The sequence below is a fragment of the Chiloscyllium punctatum genome, chromosome 44, assembly GCF_047496795.1.
Source record: "Chiloscyllium punctatum isolate Juve2018m chromosome 44, sChiPun1.3, whole genome shotgun sequence".
Taxonomy (NCBI): Eukaryota; Metazoa; Chordata; class Chondrichthyes; order Orectolobiformes; family Hemiscylliidae; genus Chiloscyllium; species Chiloscyllium punctatum.
Genome location: NC_092782.1, coordinates 24,438,931 through 24,451,614, shown reverse-complemented (window position 1 = coordinate 24,451,614; position 12,684 = coordinate 24,438,931). Strand labels below are relative to the sequence as shown.

At 40.1% G+C, this 12,684-nt stretch overlaps 1 protein-coding gene across 3 annotated transcripts in view; it reads right to left on the bottom strand.

Annotated features, from left to right (window-relative positions):
- LOC140466808 (laminin subunit beta-4-like) overlaps nucleotides 1–12,684 on the bottom strand; it is a 193,289-nt gene that overhangs the window by 66,205 nt on the left and 114,400 nt on the right. For all 3 annotated transcript variants that reach the window (XM_072562457.1, XM_072562456.1, XM_072562455.1), the window contains 5 exons: nucleotides 10,144–10,272; nucleotides 8,819–8,998; nucleotides 7,284–7,405; nucleotides 4,090–4,210; nucleotides 624–801 (listed from right to left, as the gene is read on the bottom strand). In XM_072562457.1, the coding sequence (XP_072418558.1) occupies nucleotides 624–801; nucleotides 4,090–4,210; nucleotides 7,284–7,405; nucleotides 8,819–8,998; nucleotides 10,144–10,272 (730 nt within the window). The remainder of the gene's footprint in view (nucleotides 1–623; nucleotides 802–4,089; nucleotides 4,211–7,283; nucleotides 7,406–8,818; nucleotides 8,999–10,143; nucleotides 10,273–12,684) is intronic.

Sequence of the window (12,684 nt, the reverse complement as noted above, 5' to 3'; positions counted from 1 at the left end):
ATGATTAAACAGCCAGTCTAACAGGACCATGTCACAATTGTCTAAAACTAGGGGGCATAGCCACAAAATAACGGGGAACCGATTTAGGACAGAGTTGAGGAGGAACTTCTTCACTCAAAGGGCTGTGAATCAGTGGAATTCCCTGCCCAGTGAAGCAGTAGAGGTTGCCTCATTGAATGTTTTTAAGGCAAAGATAGATAGAGTTTTGAACTGTAAAGGAATTAAAGGTGATGATAAGCAGGTGAATAAGTGGAACTGAATCTATGAAAAGATCAGCCATGATCTTATTAAAAGGCAGAGAGGCTCAAGGGGCCAGATGGTCTAGTCCTGCTCCTATTTCCTATGGTCTTATTGTCAATTGTCATTTAAAAAGTGGTCACTTATGTCCTTTAGGGAAGAAAATCTGCCTTCCTTACCTTGTCTGGTCTACATGTGACTCCAAACCCATAGCCGTGTGGTTGAGTCTTAAATCGTCTCTGGGCAATTAGGAATGGATAATAATTACAGGCTTGGCCAGTGATGCTCACGTCCCAAGAGAGAAGTAAAAGTATGATGGCCTTTTTCTTTAGTGTTGAGAACTCGTATAATTTGAATTTTTCTCTCCCTGGACCTCTAATACTCACGGATAGCTCCATTGTGGATTCGAGCAGACATACTGGCTATGAGTCTCTCACATACTTCTGGTATTGTCTGAGGTACCACTTGATAGGCAGCATCGACACATCGATATCGTCTGTACTCATCCAAATCTGTTTTACTGTTGAAATCCTCCAGAGAGTTAATCATTGGAATCAGACCTAGCTAAAGACAAAAGAAATAAAAATCTCATTAATTATCCAAATGTGCTCAGTGACTTGTGCAGCAGGTCTGTGAGGGAGTGGGCGTACTGTATACTCTCATGTAACATGGTGGAGTGCAGTGCACTGTTAGCAAGCTCTGTGTACCAATCCTGGTTAACAATAACAATCCTATGGCACTATCCTAAGTAATCCTTAACTAGGATGCTTTGGTGGCTGAATTTGTGCCAATCTCCAAGGAAGCTGGTTGTAATTATCCCAGTCCGTAAACATTGGTGGAAATGTTACACAGGGTGGCGTCTTCAGTTCAGCTATCATTAGCTGCTTCATTAATGGTCTGGCCTCTATAAAGTCAGGCAGAGTAGTTTGTTGATGATTGGCCCATTTAGAATAAATTATTCTAGACTCTCTGTGTGGCCAGACTGGGCAACATGCAAACATAAGCTCCTAAGCAGCAACTGTATTGGAACCATATCTAAGTGTCAGGCAATTTGCCTTTCCAACAAGAGGGAACCCAACTGCCTCTCCACGACATTCAATGGTAATGTTATTTTACAATCTCCTATTATCAATGTTTAGGGCCATTATTGACCAAAAACTTAACTAGACAATCATTTAAACACCATGCAAGGAGGCCTGATGCTGAGCATTCTCTGGTGAGTAACAACTCCTGACACACAAATCCTTGCCACTACCTACAAACTATCCTGAGAATGACATGCCAGTAATTGACAAAGAGACAAAGGTCGGTAAGGACCTGGAAATAATCATTATTAAAGGAAGAGGTAGTGTTGGGCAAGGTAATGGAGCTAAGAATGGACAAGTCTCCTGGCCCTGATGGAATGCATCCCAGGATACTAAAATAGGTGGTGGGAGAAATAGCATGTGCAGTTGTGGTAATTTTCCAAAATTTGCTGGATTCTGGGGCAGTCCCAGGAGATTGGAAACAACACATGTGACACCACTATTTAGAAAGAGAGGTAGACAAAAGATGGGGAATTATAGACCAGTTAGCTTAACCTCTGCAGTGGGGAAGATGCTTAAGTCTATTAACAAGGAAGAAATAGCAAGGGATCTCAATGGAAATTGTCCCGTTGGGCAGACGCAGCATGGGTTCATGAAGAGCAGAACATGCTTAACTAATCTTTTGGAATTCTATGAAGACATTACGAGCAAAGTGGCAAGGATTTGCATGTCAGGAGTTGTTACTCGCCAGAGAATGCTCAGCATCAGGCCTCCTTGCATGATTTTTTTAGTGATTGTTTAGTTAAGTTTTTGGTCAATAATAGCCCTGAATATTGATAATACGTGATTGTAAAATAGCATTACCATTGAATGTCGTGGAGAGGTAGTTGGGTTCCCTCTTGTTGAAAACGCAAATTGCCTGTGGATGTGATGTACCTAGATTTCCAAAATGCCTTTGACAAGGTGTCGCACATGAGGCTGTTGCATAAGATAAGAATGCATGGTGTTAGGGGTAGAGCATTAGCATTGGTTACTAACAGGAAGCAAAGAGTGGGGATAAATGAGTGCTATGGTGGACCTCAGTGATCGGTGTTGGGATCACAATTATTCACAATTTATATAGATGATTTGGAGTTGGGGACCACATGTCCGTTTTCAAAGTTTACGGATGAAACTAAGCTGAGTGGCAGAGCAAAGTGTGCAGACGACTGTGAAACTTTGCAGAGGAACATAGATATATTGAGTGAGTGGGCAAAGGTCTGGCAGATGGAGTACAATGTAAATAAATGTGAAGTCATACATTTTGGTAGGAATAATAATAATAATAAAAAGAATTATTACTTGAATGGTAAAATGTTGCAGCATGCTGCTCTGCAGAGGGACCTGGCTGTCCTTGTGCATGAATCACAGAGGGTTGGTTTGTAAGTACAACAGGTAATTAGGAAGGCAAATGGAACTTTGTCCTTTGTTGCGAAAGAGATTGCCTTTAAAAGCAGGGAGGTTATGTTGCAGCTGTACAAGACCACACCTGGAGTACTACGTGCAATTTTGGTCTCCTTACTTGAGAAAGGATGTACTGGCACTAAAGGGAGTGCAGAGGAGGTTCACTAGGTTGATTTCAGAGTTGAGGGGGTTGGCTTATGTGGAGAGTGGGATTATATTCATTGGAATTCAGAAGAATGAGGAGGGACCTTAGAGAACCATAGAAAATAATGAAGGGTATAGATAAGATAGAAGCAGAGAGATTGATTCCACTGGTGGGTGAAACTAGGAAAAGAGGGTATAGCCTCAAGATTAGAGCGAACAGGTTTAGGATTGAATTGAGAAGGAACTTCTTCACCCAGACGATTGTTAATCTATGGAATTCCTTGCCCAGGGAAGTACTTGATGCTACTTTAGTAAGCATTTTTAAAGCTAAGACAGATTTTGTTTTGAACAAGAAAGGGTTACGGTGAGAGTGTGGGTAAGTGAATCTAAGTCCATGAAAAAAATCGGCCATGATCTTATTGAATGGCGGAGCAGACTTGAAGGGTCAGATGGCCTACTCCTGCTCCTAGTTCTTATATTCTTATGTTTTTCTAATAGAAATTGAACAACCAATCTAAGAACTGGTGTTTCTAATGCCACATTCTTCTCCTCGAACTAAATATGAAATGTAAAACTGGTGGACATGTCTATTGGATTACAATTCACATGACAAATGGATTAGATAATTAATGAGATTCTTGGAAAATTCAATTAACCTTCAAAATATTCAATTTCTTGGTGTATAATTTTTAGATGGATTGGTAGCAATTTACATGAATCCACAAGTTTCCTCTTCCTATTGATTAATGTTACATGGCAAGTAATGTCCTTTTATTGCCAAGCTAAACACCTGAATATTTTCCTTATTTTATTTATTTAATGAGCTTGAATTTCTGGTAATAACAATCTAATAGCTGAGCTTAAGAGCTAACTGAGTTTATTATAAATGATTTCACAGTGTTCCAATATACTGTGTAAACAACAACGTTCAATTACTTAAATAGCAAATACTTTACTGTGTATATCATCTAGTCACCCCTTCTGTTATTGATGCCTCTTTTTAAAAGGAAATTAACTTGAGTTATCACACAACTCTTAGGTCATCCCATCTTGAGGAGGGCATCAATCCCTGATCTTTTGGCATGGAGATAGGGACACTAGCACTGTACCACAAGACCATGGTATCTGTGATTCTTGGTAATGTGTTCAGTGTCACCAGAATTGAAAATAACTGGCGCTATTGTATTGCTACTTTATGAATACACCTTAAGTTGCAACAAGAAAATTTAACTTTGCTTACAGAATCAATCAAGATGTGATCGCTGAACTGATTGTTCGGAGTAGGCAACGAATGGAAGTAAATCTCCACAATATACTGTATTGAGGGCTCCAGGCAAATTGGAGTATGAAGAAATGTGATCCTGTTTAAGAAGAAACACAAAGCTATTATTGTAGCATAATACATATAAAATTATTGCTAAGTATTTAATATGACTAGCCATGCAGTATAAAAAATCTCATCCTTCACTGGGTTATTGTTTCTATTGAATGGTAAGAATGTTTTTTTAAAAATATACTTTTCAACTCACTGTATTGGTTCATAGTAACTTAGAAGACTCATATCTCAGCTATCCTTTTATATGTCCACAATGTTAATTAACATACATGGATAATCCTGTTAATGTTGTACTCAATGGCAACTGACACTATTCTGTCATTCCATAATAATGAGTGCAAATATCTGCTGCTCACCTTAATTCAATGAATGATCACAATAATCAATGGAAATGGTTTATTTTATAAAGTCCAGCAAGTTAAAACCATCCAGAGACATTGTGATGTTGTGTGCTTTCTCTGTCTATAATGATACTACACTACTTATTGAATAGAATAGAATCTTAGTCAAGAATGTTCAATATGAGCTGATAAATATAGGGACACTCATTTCATGCTTATGAGGGGATACAACAAAAAAGAGGAAGCAGAAGACTTGTGTTCAGCATTGTCTCCAGTGGTTGATGAATGACAACAGACAAACCATGATCTTTCCTCTGGGGAAAATGTTTCATCACAGAGATTCAGAAGGTAATTGTTAATGCTGCAAAGATCAAAGTTTCAGGTGATATTTGGGCATGAGAGGACTCCAGAGGCAGAAATAACATGAGGCTTTATTCTGTGGAGATTTTAAGAGTTGATATAATTGAAGAATAATACATAATTGATACATTGAATTGAAATGACAAACTAATCTGTATGGCAGGGCTCCCCAAAGCAAAGCCCAATGGATTGTGAGCTCAAACGTTGTGGTTGCAAACTGCAAGGCAGCAATATAAACTTTCCTATTAAGTGAAGACAGTGGGGAGTGGAATTAGGGCTCTAAGATATCCAAACAGCCTGAGTGTTTCTTTTTAACATGGAAGAGGAGTAGTGCTTCTTTGGAGGAGTAAATTACTGCAGATGCTGCAATCTGCACTGAAAACAAAAAATGTAGGAAATCACAGTTGGTTAGGCAGCTTCAAGGAGAGAGAGCAGGCTAACATTTCAAATCTAGATAACCCATCAGAGCTGCTTTGGGTTGCATATGGAAATTTTGGGTTAATGAATAAGAGACCCTTTCAAAGTGGCTCTCAAAGCTGTACTTGGCAGCAACATGGTGTCAGCAGGCTGCTGTGCAATCTCCCACTGTCCTGTTTACTAACCTGCCTGTGAAAGAAATCAGCCGCCTCTATAACAGGTAAGGAGACAACTAACTCAGCAAGAATCATTTTATAACTAGAATTTTTTTAACAATTCTAGCGTTCTGAGATACATCTTCAGGATTTTAACTGCTAATGGCCATCCGGTGGGGATCATATTGGGGTTGGTAATTTTAATTTTTATCACTTGATGAAAAACAAGTAGTCAGCCAGCTACCTGTGTTAAATCCCACTGGATTTCATTCTATAATCTACTGCATACTGGGGGCTAGCTTGGATCATCATTTCTGCACTGGCCCAAAGAATAACCACTGACATGACCACCAAAATAGTGTGAACATTTATCTTAGCTAAATCCAAATATGATTTGTTGAAAAGACAGTGAAAAACAGCTGCAGATGTAAGAGAGACACTCACCTACAGATATCACACCTACAGATGTAAAGGGAATTTCAAACACCAGCCTTCAAAGAGGGAGAAGAGGCAAACCAAAACAGGCTGGAGTGTGATCACACTGTGGCTACAAAGATAACATGGGGCTGATGACTCCCTGCACAACTGCAAGCCACAGCCACGGTCGGATTATATCCCAAACTGCAGACTTAAATGAGTGGAATCTTCCCAGACCCTGAATGATGTGGTATTGGCAAAAAAATAGGGAAAGTTGAGTGAGATGCCCAGTGAGGAGCTTCTTAACATTGAGGGCAAGAAATCCCATTTTCCAACTGTGGTGATTGGAAGCAGGTGGACCTCATTGATTACAAGGTTCTTGTTAAAAATCACACAACACCAGGTTATAGTCCAACAGGTTTATTTGGAGGCACTAGCTTTCAAACTTAGGTGATGGTGAAGCAGCTGAAAATGTGTTGCTGGAAAAACGCAGCAGGTCAGGCAGCATCCAAGGAACAGGAAAATCGACGTTTCGGGCATAAGCCCTTCTTCAGGAATTTCTCCTGCTCCTTGGATGCTGCCTGACCTGCCGCGCTTTTCCAGCAACACATTTTCAGCTCTGATCTCCAGCATCTGCAGTCCTCACTTTCTCCCTGATTGTGAAGCAGGACCATAAGACACCTGATGAAGAAGCAGCACTTTGAAAACTAGTGCTTCCAAATAAACCTGGACTATAACTTGGTATGGTGTGATTGTTAATTTTGTCCACCCCAGTCCAACATCGGCACCTCCAAATATAAAGTTCTTGATTGGGTTATTAACCTGGACCATTCAGGAAATCCATGGCTGACCGATAGAACCAGGAGATTAGAATCATTTCAATTGAGGATTGACTCTGAGTTGGCTTGCCACAACCAGTGTACTGTGCACTAGTAAATAAAGGGTGACTTGGTGACGGGTCACTGGCCTGTGTGAAGTTATCTCATCAACTTACTGTTGAAAGTGAGACAAGATTCTCACTAGTTAGCAAAGTGAAACCCAGGTACATGTATTAACATCTCATTAATATGCAATTTTCCATTCTCCAACCCATCAGATGGAAATTAGAAGGTGATAATTGCTGACATCAAAGTTCAAGTGGTTACCAGGCTCCTGCAGTTTACCAGACACTCATCCAGTCCTCCATCTTGGATAACAGGCACTAAATCTTGGGGCACATGCACCCCCTGATCTTGGAATTCACCGTGTGTCAGCCTCAAGGAGGGAATTCCAAGTTAAAATTGCTTCTACTATAGCTTAGAAGAAAATCCCATTTTGATATGGTGCTTCCTAAGAGGCATTAATACTTAACAAAAATATGCAATGTAACCTTGAAAGAGCGGCTAAGTTATTTGCTGTTTGATCTCACCTGGAGGTAGCTGGCAAGCTAACTGTATAAGGCTCCCGTGAGGGCAGGTTATTGCGGCACTGGCTATTACTTGGTTGATTTGTTGGCCAAACTTGAATACTGGCCATCCAGTCACCTGCTGACTGCATCGTGGAATGGAAACATACAGTCATTTATTTTACAAATAAGTAGCACTTTTGATTTTATTTGTACCGTAAGAAACCTCAATGAAGAGCTGATGCCCATGGGACATCCTTGAATCGAAGAAAGAAAACAAAATCATAATTAGGTAAAGTCAAGTTCAGGTTTTAAACATGGTCATTGTAAGAGGGAAAAAGACTGAAGAGTGTCAGAATGTATATGGCAGTGACAGATTGAGAATCCCAATCAATGAAAAGAGACACAAAATTAAACGATCTTTGTAGTGAGTTGAACACAACTTATTAACATGAAGGATGAAGGAAGAGCTTGAAGAGTAGGTATTTTGCTTTATAAGCTACTATGATTCTGTTTGTCTCATGATATGCCAAATTACTTTCTGTTTTCTGTGATTCTTGAAACGTTCAATGTAAAATGGTGCATTTGCAGAATTGGAAAAGAAAAAGAAGGAAGCCCCAACGAGTACTTTGCCAAAAGCAGAATCCCAGGTAGACATGCTCGTGAAGAAGGCATTTGGTATGCTTGCTTTTATTGGTCAGAACATTGAGTACAGTAGTTGGGAGGTCATGTTGCGGCTGTACAAGAAATTGGTTAGGCCACTTTTGGAATATTGAGTTCAGTTCCGGTCTCTCTCCTATGGGAAGGATATTGTGAAATTTGAAAGGGTTCAGAAAAGATTTATAAGGATGTTGCCAGGGTTGGAAGGTTTGAACTATAGGAAGAGACTGAATAGACTGGGGCTATTTTCCCTGGAGCGCCAGAGTCTGAGGGATAATTTTATAGAGGTTTATAAAATCATGAGGGGTATGGATAGGATGAATAGCCAAGGTTTTTGCCCAGTGTGGCAGAGTCCAAAACTAGAGCGCATATGTTTAAGGTGAGGGGGAAAGATTTAAAAGGGACCTAAGGGGCAACTCTTTCATGCAGAGGGTGGTCTGGATATGGAATGAGCTGCCAGAGGAAGTGGTGGAAGCAGGTACAATTACAACATTTAATAGGCATCTGGATTGGTATAGGAATAGGAAGGATTCAGAGGGATATGGGCCAAATGCTGGTAAATGGAACTCAATTAATTCAGGATATCTGGTTGGTATGTACGAGTTGAACTGAATAGTCTATTTCCATGCTGAATAGCTCTAGGACTCTATAAATATTGGGAGAAGTACTGACTCTAGTAAAGTAAATAACATCAAATGTTGTGATAATAAAGAGAAGGAGGGAAGAGGATGAAAGAGAAAGCTTGGAGATTTGAGAGTTATTGCATTTTAGATAACTCTTCTTGTATCTCTTTTCTTGAGTGCAAGAGATATGTGTATTAAGTACTGAATGTACAGTGTGTACATAGTTAGATTTAAATGCCTGGAGAATGAAAACTGAAGAGGCAGCACTTTGAATACCTCTGACTCATAGCGAATGGCTGCTGTGAAGTCCATTGGGTATGGAATGTTGTCAACAATGAATCGCAGTCCTGTTCCACGTGGAACACGAGCAAACCCCAGACCTGTCCAAGTTGTAGATCCACCGGGAACATATTCTCTGGAAACAATCTGTACCTGGGATTCTGGATTCATGACTTGCTATAGAAAAGAAAGATGCCAATATAAGCCTTGCGTTATTTTACATGTTCTACAGTTTCCTAAACGAGAATCTCATGGGATTAGATTTAACAAACATGCCTCTCTAACATATATAACAATTATCCACAAGGCCTTTACCTTAACTATGTACTAAGGAGAAATCCACATTGTCTCAATAAGTACTGATATTCCTTAAACTGTACTTTCTGAGCCCCACATACAGCTTGCAACTGTATAGCATTCTTCACATGTAGGATGATTCTGTGTTAATCTATGGATAATCCATTCACTAACACAGAATTAACATTAAGCCTGATATCTTCATAACAAAGGGACAAGAAACACTGAGAATGGGATAGGAGGAAGAGGGTCAAGATGGTAGCGATCACAGCTGAGGAATTTGAGGAAATCTTTGAAAAAGAAAACGATGGCAAGTCTAATAAATTGGAGCACACTATTCGTGGGTGTAGCATTGGAGGCAATTTCTGTTTGAGACTATACCTTCAAGACTATCAAAAGATTGATCATGTCTGGTACCAGCAGCTTGTTTGTGGTACGCTGAATAATCAGAAAACAGGTTAACAACATAACCTCTGAAAGTACTCTTCTGCTGGAAAAAGGGAATAAAAAGAGAGAGAAATTGATGTTCAGGTTTACATTTATGACTTTCAGAAATTCAGATGTGCACACTGTGCAATTTTCTGATTTTAAAATTTAAATTCATGACTCCTGGAAGCATAAAGTTGTAAAATGGTCCTCACACAGCATTATGTAATCTCATTCTACCGTCACTAGCATTAACCATGAGGAGGCTCATTAATGTTCATAACCTTGCTTCTAATGAAATGAAAAAAAAAGCCTCTGCTGGATCCATGTTATGAAGAATAATAAACATCTGATATGCTTTAAGGCAACAGCTCAAACTTAATGTTGGTAAACTATTTGAGTTTTGTGTTGTAACTAAATAATTGTGTCATTATTACTCTACATGTAACCTGTCTGACAAATACAGGACTGGTCAGTCAATCCAATTCTCTCTTCTCTCAATTGAAACACCAAAAAGGGACAGTTCACAAATTATTTCATGTTTGGCGGTTGTGAAGCTCACAACATTGAGAAAATTTCACTACAGAAACTTTGCATACCCTCTTCCTCTGAAGTCGCATATGACGTTTAGTAATCCTTTGAAGTATCAATGTACCATGCTCCACTCGAAAATTATAGCCTTGTCTTTGTAAATACTCATCACATGGTGGCAGAGACGTGGGTCCTACCTGAAAGAAAAACTCATTTGATTATTTAAGAAACAAAGGAATATTAGCTTTTGAGTAGAATTCTCAACATAATGTTTATACATCTACAAGGCAAATTGTAGGTGAGGATAACAAGAAAAACATGAGGTTTGGTTGATGCAGGACAATTATAACTATTTCATAAAGTTATTTAGAAAGTATTATGTTTGCATGTTTATATCAGTGATGCCTTTTATTGGATAACTTTTTGGCATCCAGGATCTGTTTAGATGATGGTATTGTGATAATCTCATTAGATGATAATGTGAAGGTGCAGGTGTTCGATGGGATTGGTCACAGTCAGAAGTCACATGACGCCAGGTTATTGTCCAACAGGTTATTTGAAATCACAAGCTTTCAAAGTGCTGCTCCTTCATCAGGTGAAGACTTCTCTTGATGAAGGAGGAGCATTCTGAAAGCTTGTGATTTCAAATAAGCCTGTTGGATTATAACCTGGTGTTGTGTGACTTCTGACTTTGTCATTAGATTAGTAACACCAAGGCCAAAGTTAATGTTCTGAGGACAACGGTTCAAATTCCACAATGGCATCTAATGGAATTTAAATTAAATTGATTTTTGAAAAACCTAGAATTTGCAGCTAATCTCAGTGATAGTAAATATAAAACAGTCAATTGTTTTAATTCAAAAATCACCATGTCGTTAACTAATGTCCTCTAGACAAGGTATCTGCAATCTCTACTTGGTCTCACCAAGTGGGACTCCAAGATCCACAACAATGTGGTTGACTCTTATCTGCTTTCTGAAATGGCTCAGCAAGCTACTCACTTCAAGGCCAATTAAAGGTGGCCAACAATTGTTGGGCTTGCCAGCAACGCCCACATCTATGAAAGAATAAACAAAATAAATGACAAATTTAATGCATGCCATTCTTGTGAGGAGCCTCTTTTCTACCTCTGTTTCCTGAAACTCTTCACCACTGGGTGCTCTTTCTGTTATGTTTGCATCTGGTGCATACTAGAACATAGAACATAGAACAATACAGCACAGAACAGGCCCTTCGGCCCACGATGTTGTGCCGAACTTCTATCCTAGATTAAGCACCCATCCATGTACCTATCCAAATGCCGCTTAAAGGTCGCCAATGAATCTGACTCTACCACTCCCTCGGGCAGCGCATTCCATGCCCCCACCACTCTCTGGGTAAAGAACCCACCCCTGACATCTCCCCTATACCTTCCACCCTTCACCTTAAATTTATGTCCCCTTGTAACACTCTGTTGTACCCGGGGAAAAAGTTTCTGACTGTCTACTCTATCTATTCCTCTTATCATCTTATAAACCTCTATCAAGTCACCCCTCATCCTTCGCCGTTCCAACGAGAAAAGGCCGAGAACTCTCAACCTATCCTCGTACGACCTACTCTCCATTCCAGGCAACATCCTGGTAAATCTTCTCTGCACCCTCTCCAAAGCTTCCACATCTTTCCTAAAGTGAGGCGACCAGAACTGCACACAGTACTCCAAATGTGGCCTAACCAAAGTCCTGTACAGTTGCAACATCACCTCACGACTCTTGAATTCAATCCCTCTGCTAATGAACGATAATACTCCATAGGCCTTCTTACAAACTCTATCCACCTGAGTGGCAACCTTCAAAGATCTATGTACATAGACCCCAAGATCCCTCTGTTCCTCCACCTGACTAAGAACCCTACCATTATCCCTGTATTCCGCATTCTTATTTGTTCTTCCAAAATGGACAACCTTACACTTGGCAGGGTTGAACTCCATCTGCCACTCCTCAGCCCAGCTCTGCATCATATCTAAGTCCCTCTGCAGCCGACAACAGCCCTCCTCACTGTCCACAACTCCACCTATCTTTGTATCATCTGCAAATTTACTGACCCACCCTTCGACTCCCTCCTCTAAGTCATTAATAAAAATTACAAACAGCAGAGGACCCAGAACTGATCCCTGCGGAACTCCACTTGTAACTGGACTCCATGCTGAATATTTACCATCTACCACCACTCTCTGACTTCGACCGGTTAGCCAGTTTTCTATCCAATTGGCCAAATTTCCCTCTATCCCATGCCTCCTGACTTTCCGCATAAGCCTACCATGGGGAACCTTATCAAATGCCTTACTAAAATCCATGTACACTACATCCACTGCTCTACCCTCATCCACATGCTTGGTCACCTCCTCAAAGAATTCAATAAGACTTGTAAGGCAAGACCTACCCTTCACAAATCCGTGCTGGCTGTCCCTAATCAAGCAGTGTCTTTCCAGATACACGTAAATCCTATCCCTCAGTACCGTTTCCATTACTTTGCCTACCACAGAAGTAAGACTAACTGGCCTGTAATTCCCGGGGTTATCCCTATTCCCTTTTTTGAACAGGGGCACAACATTCGCTACTCTCCAGTCCCCT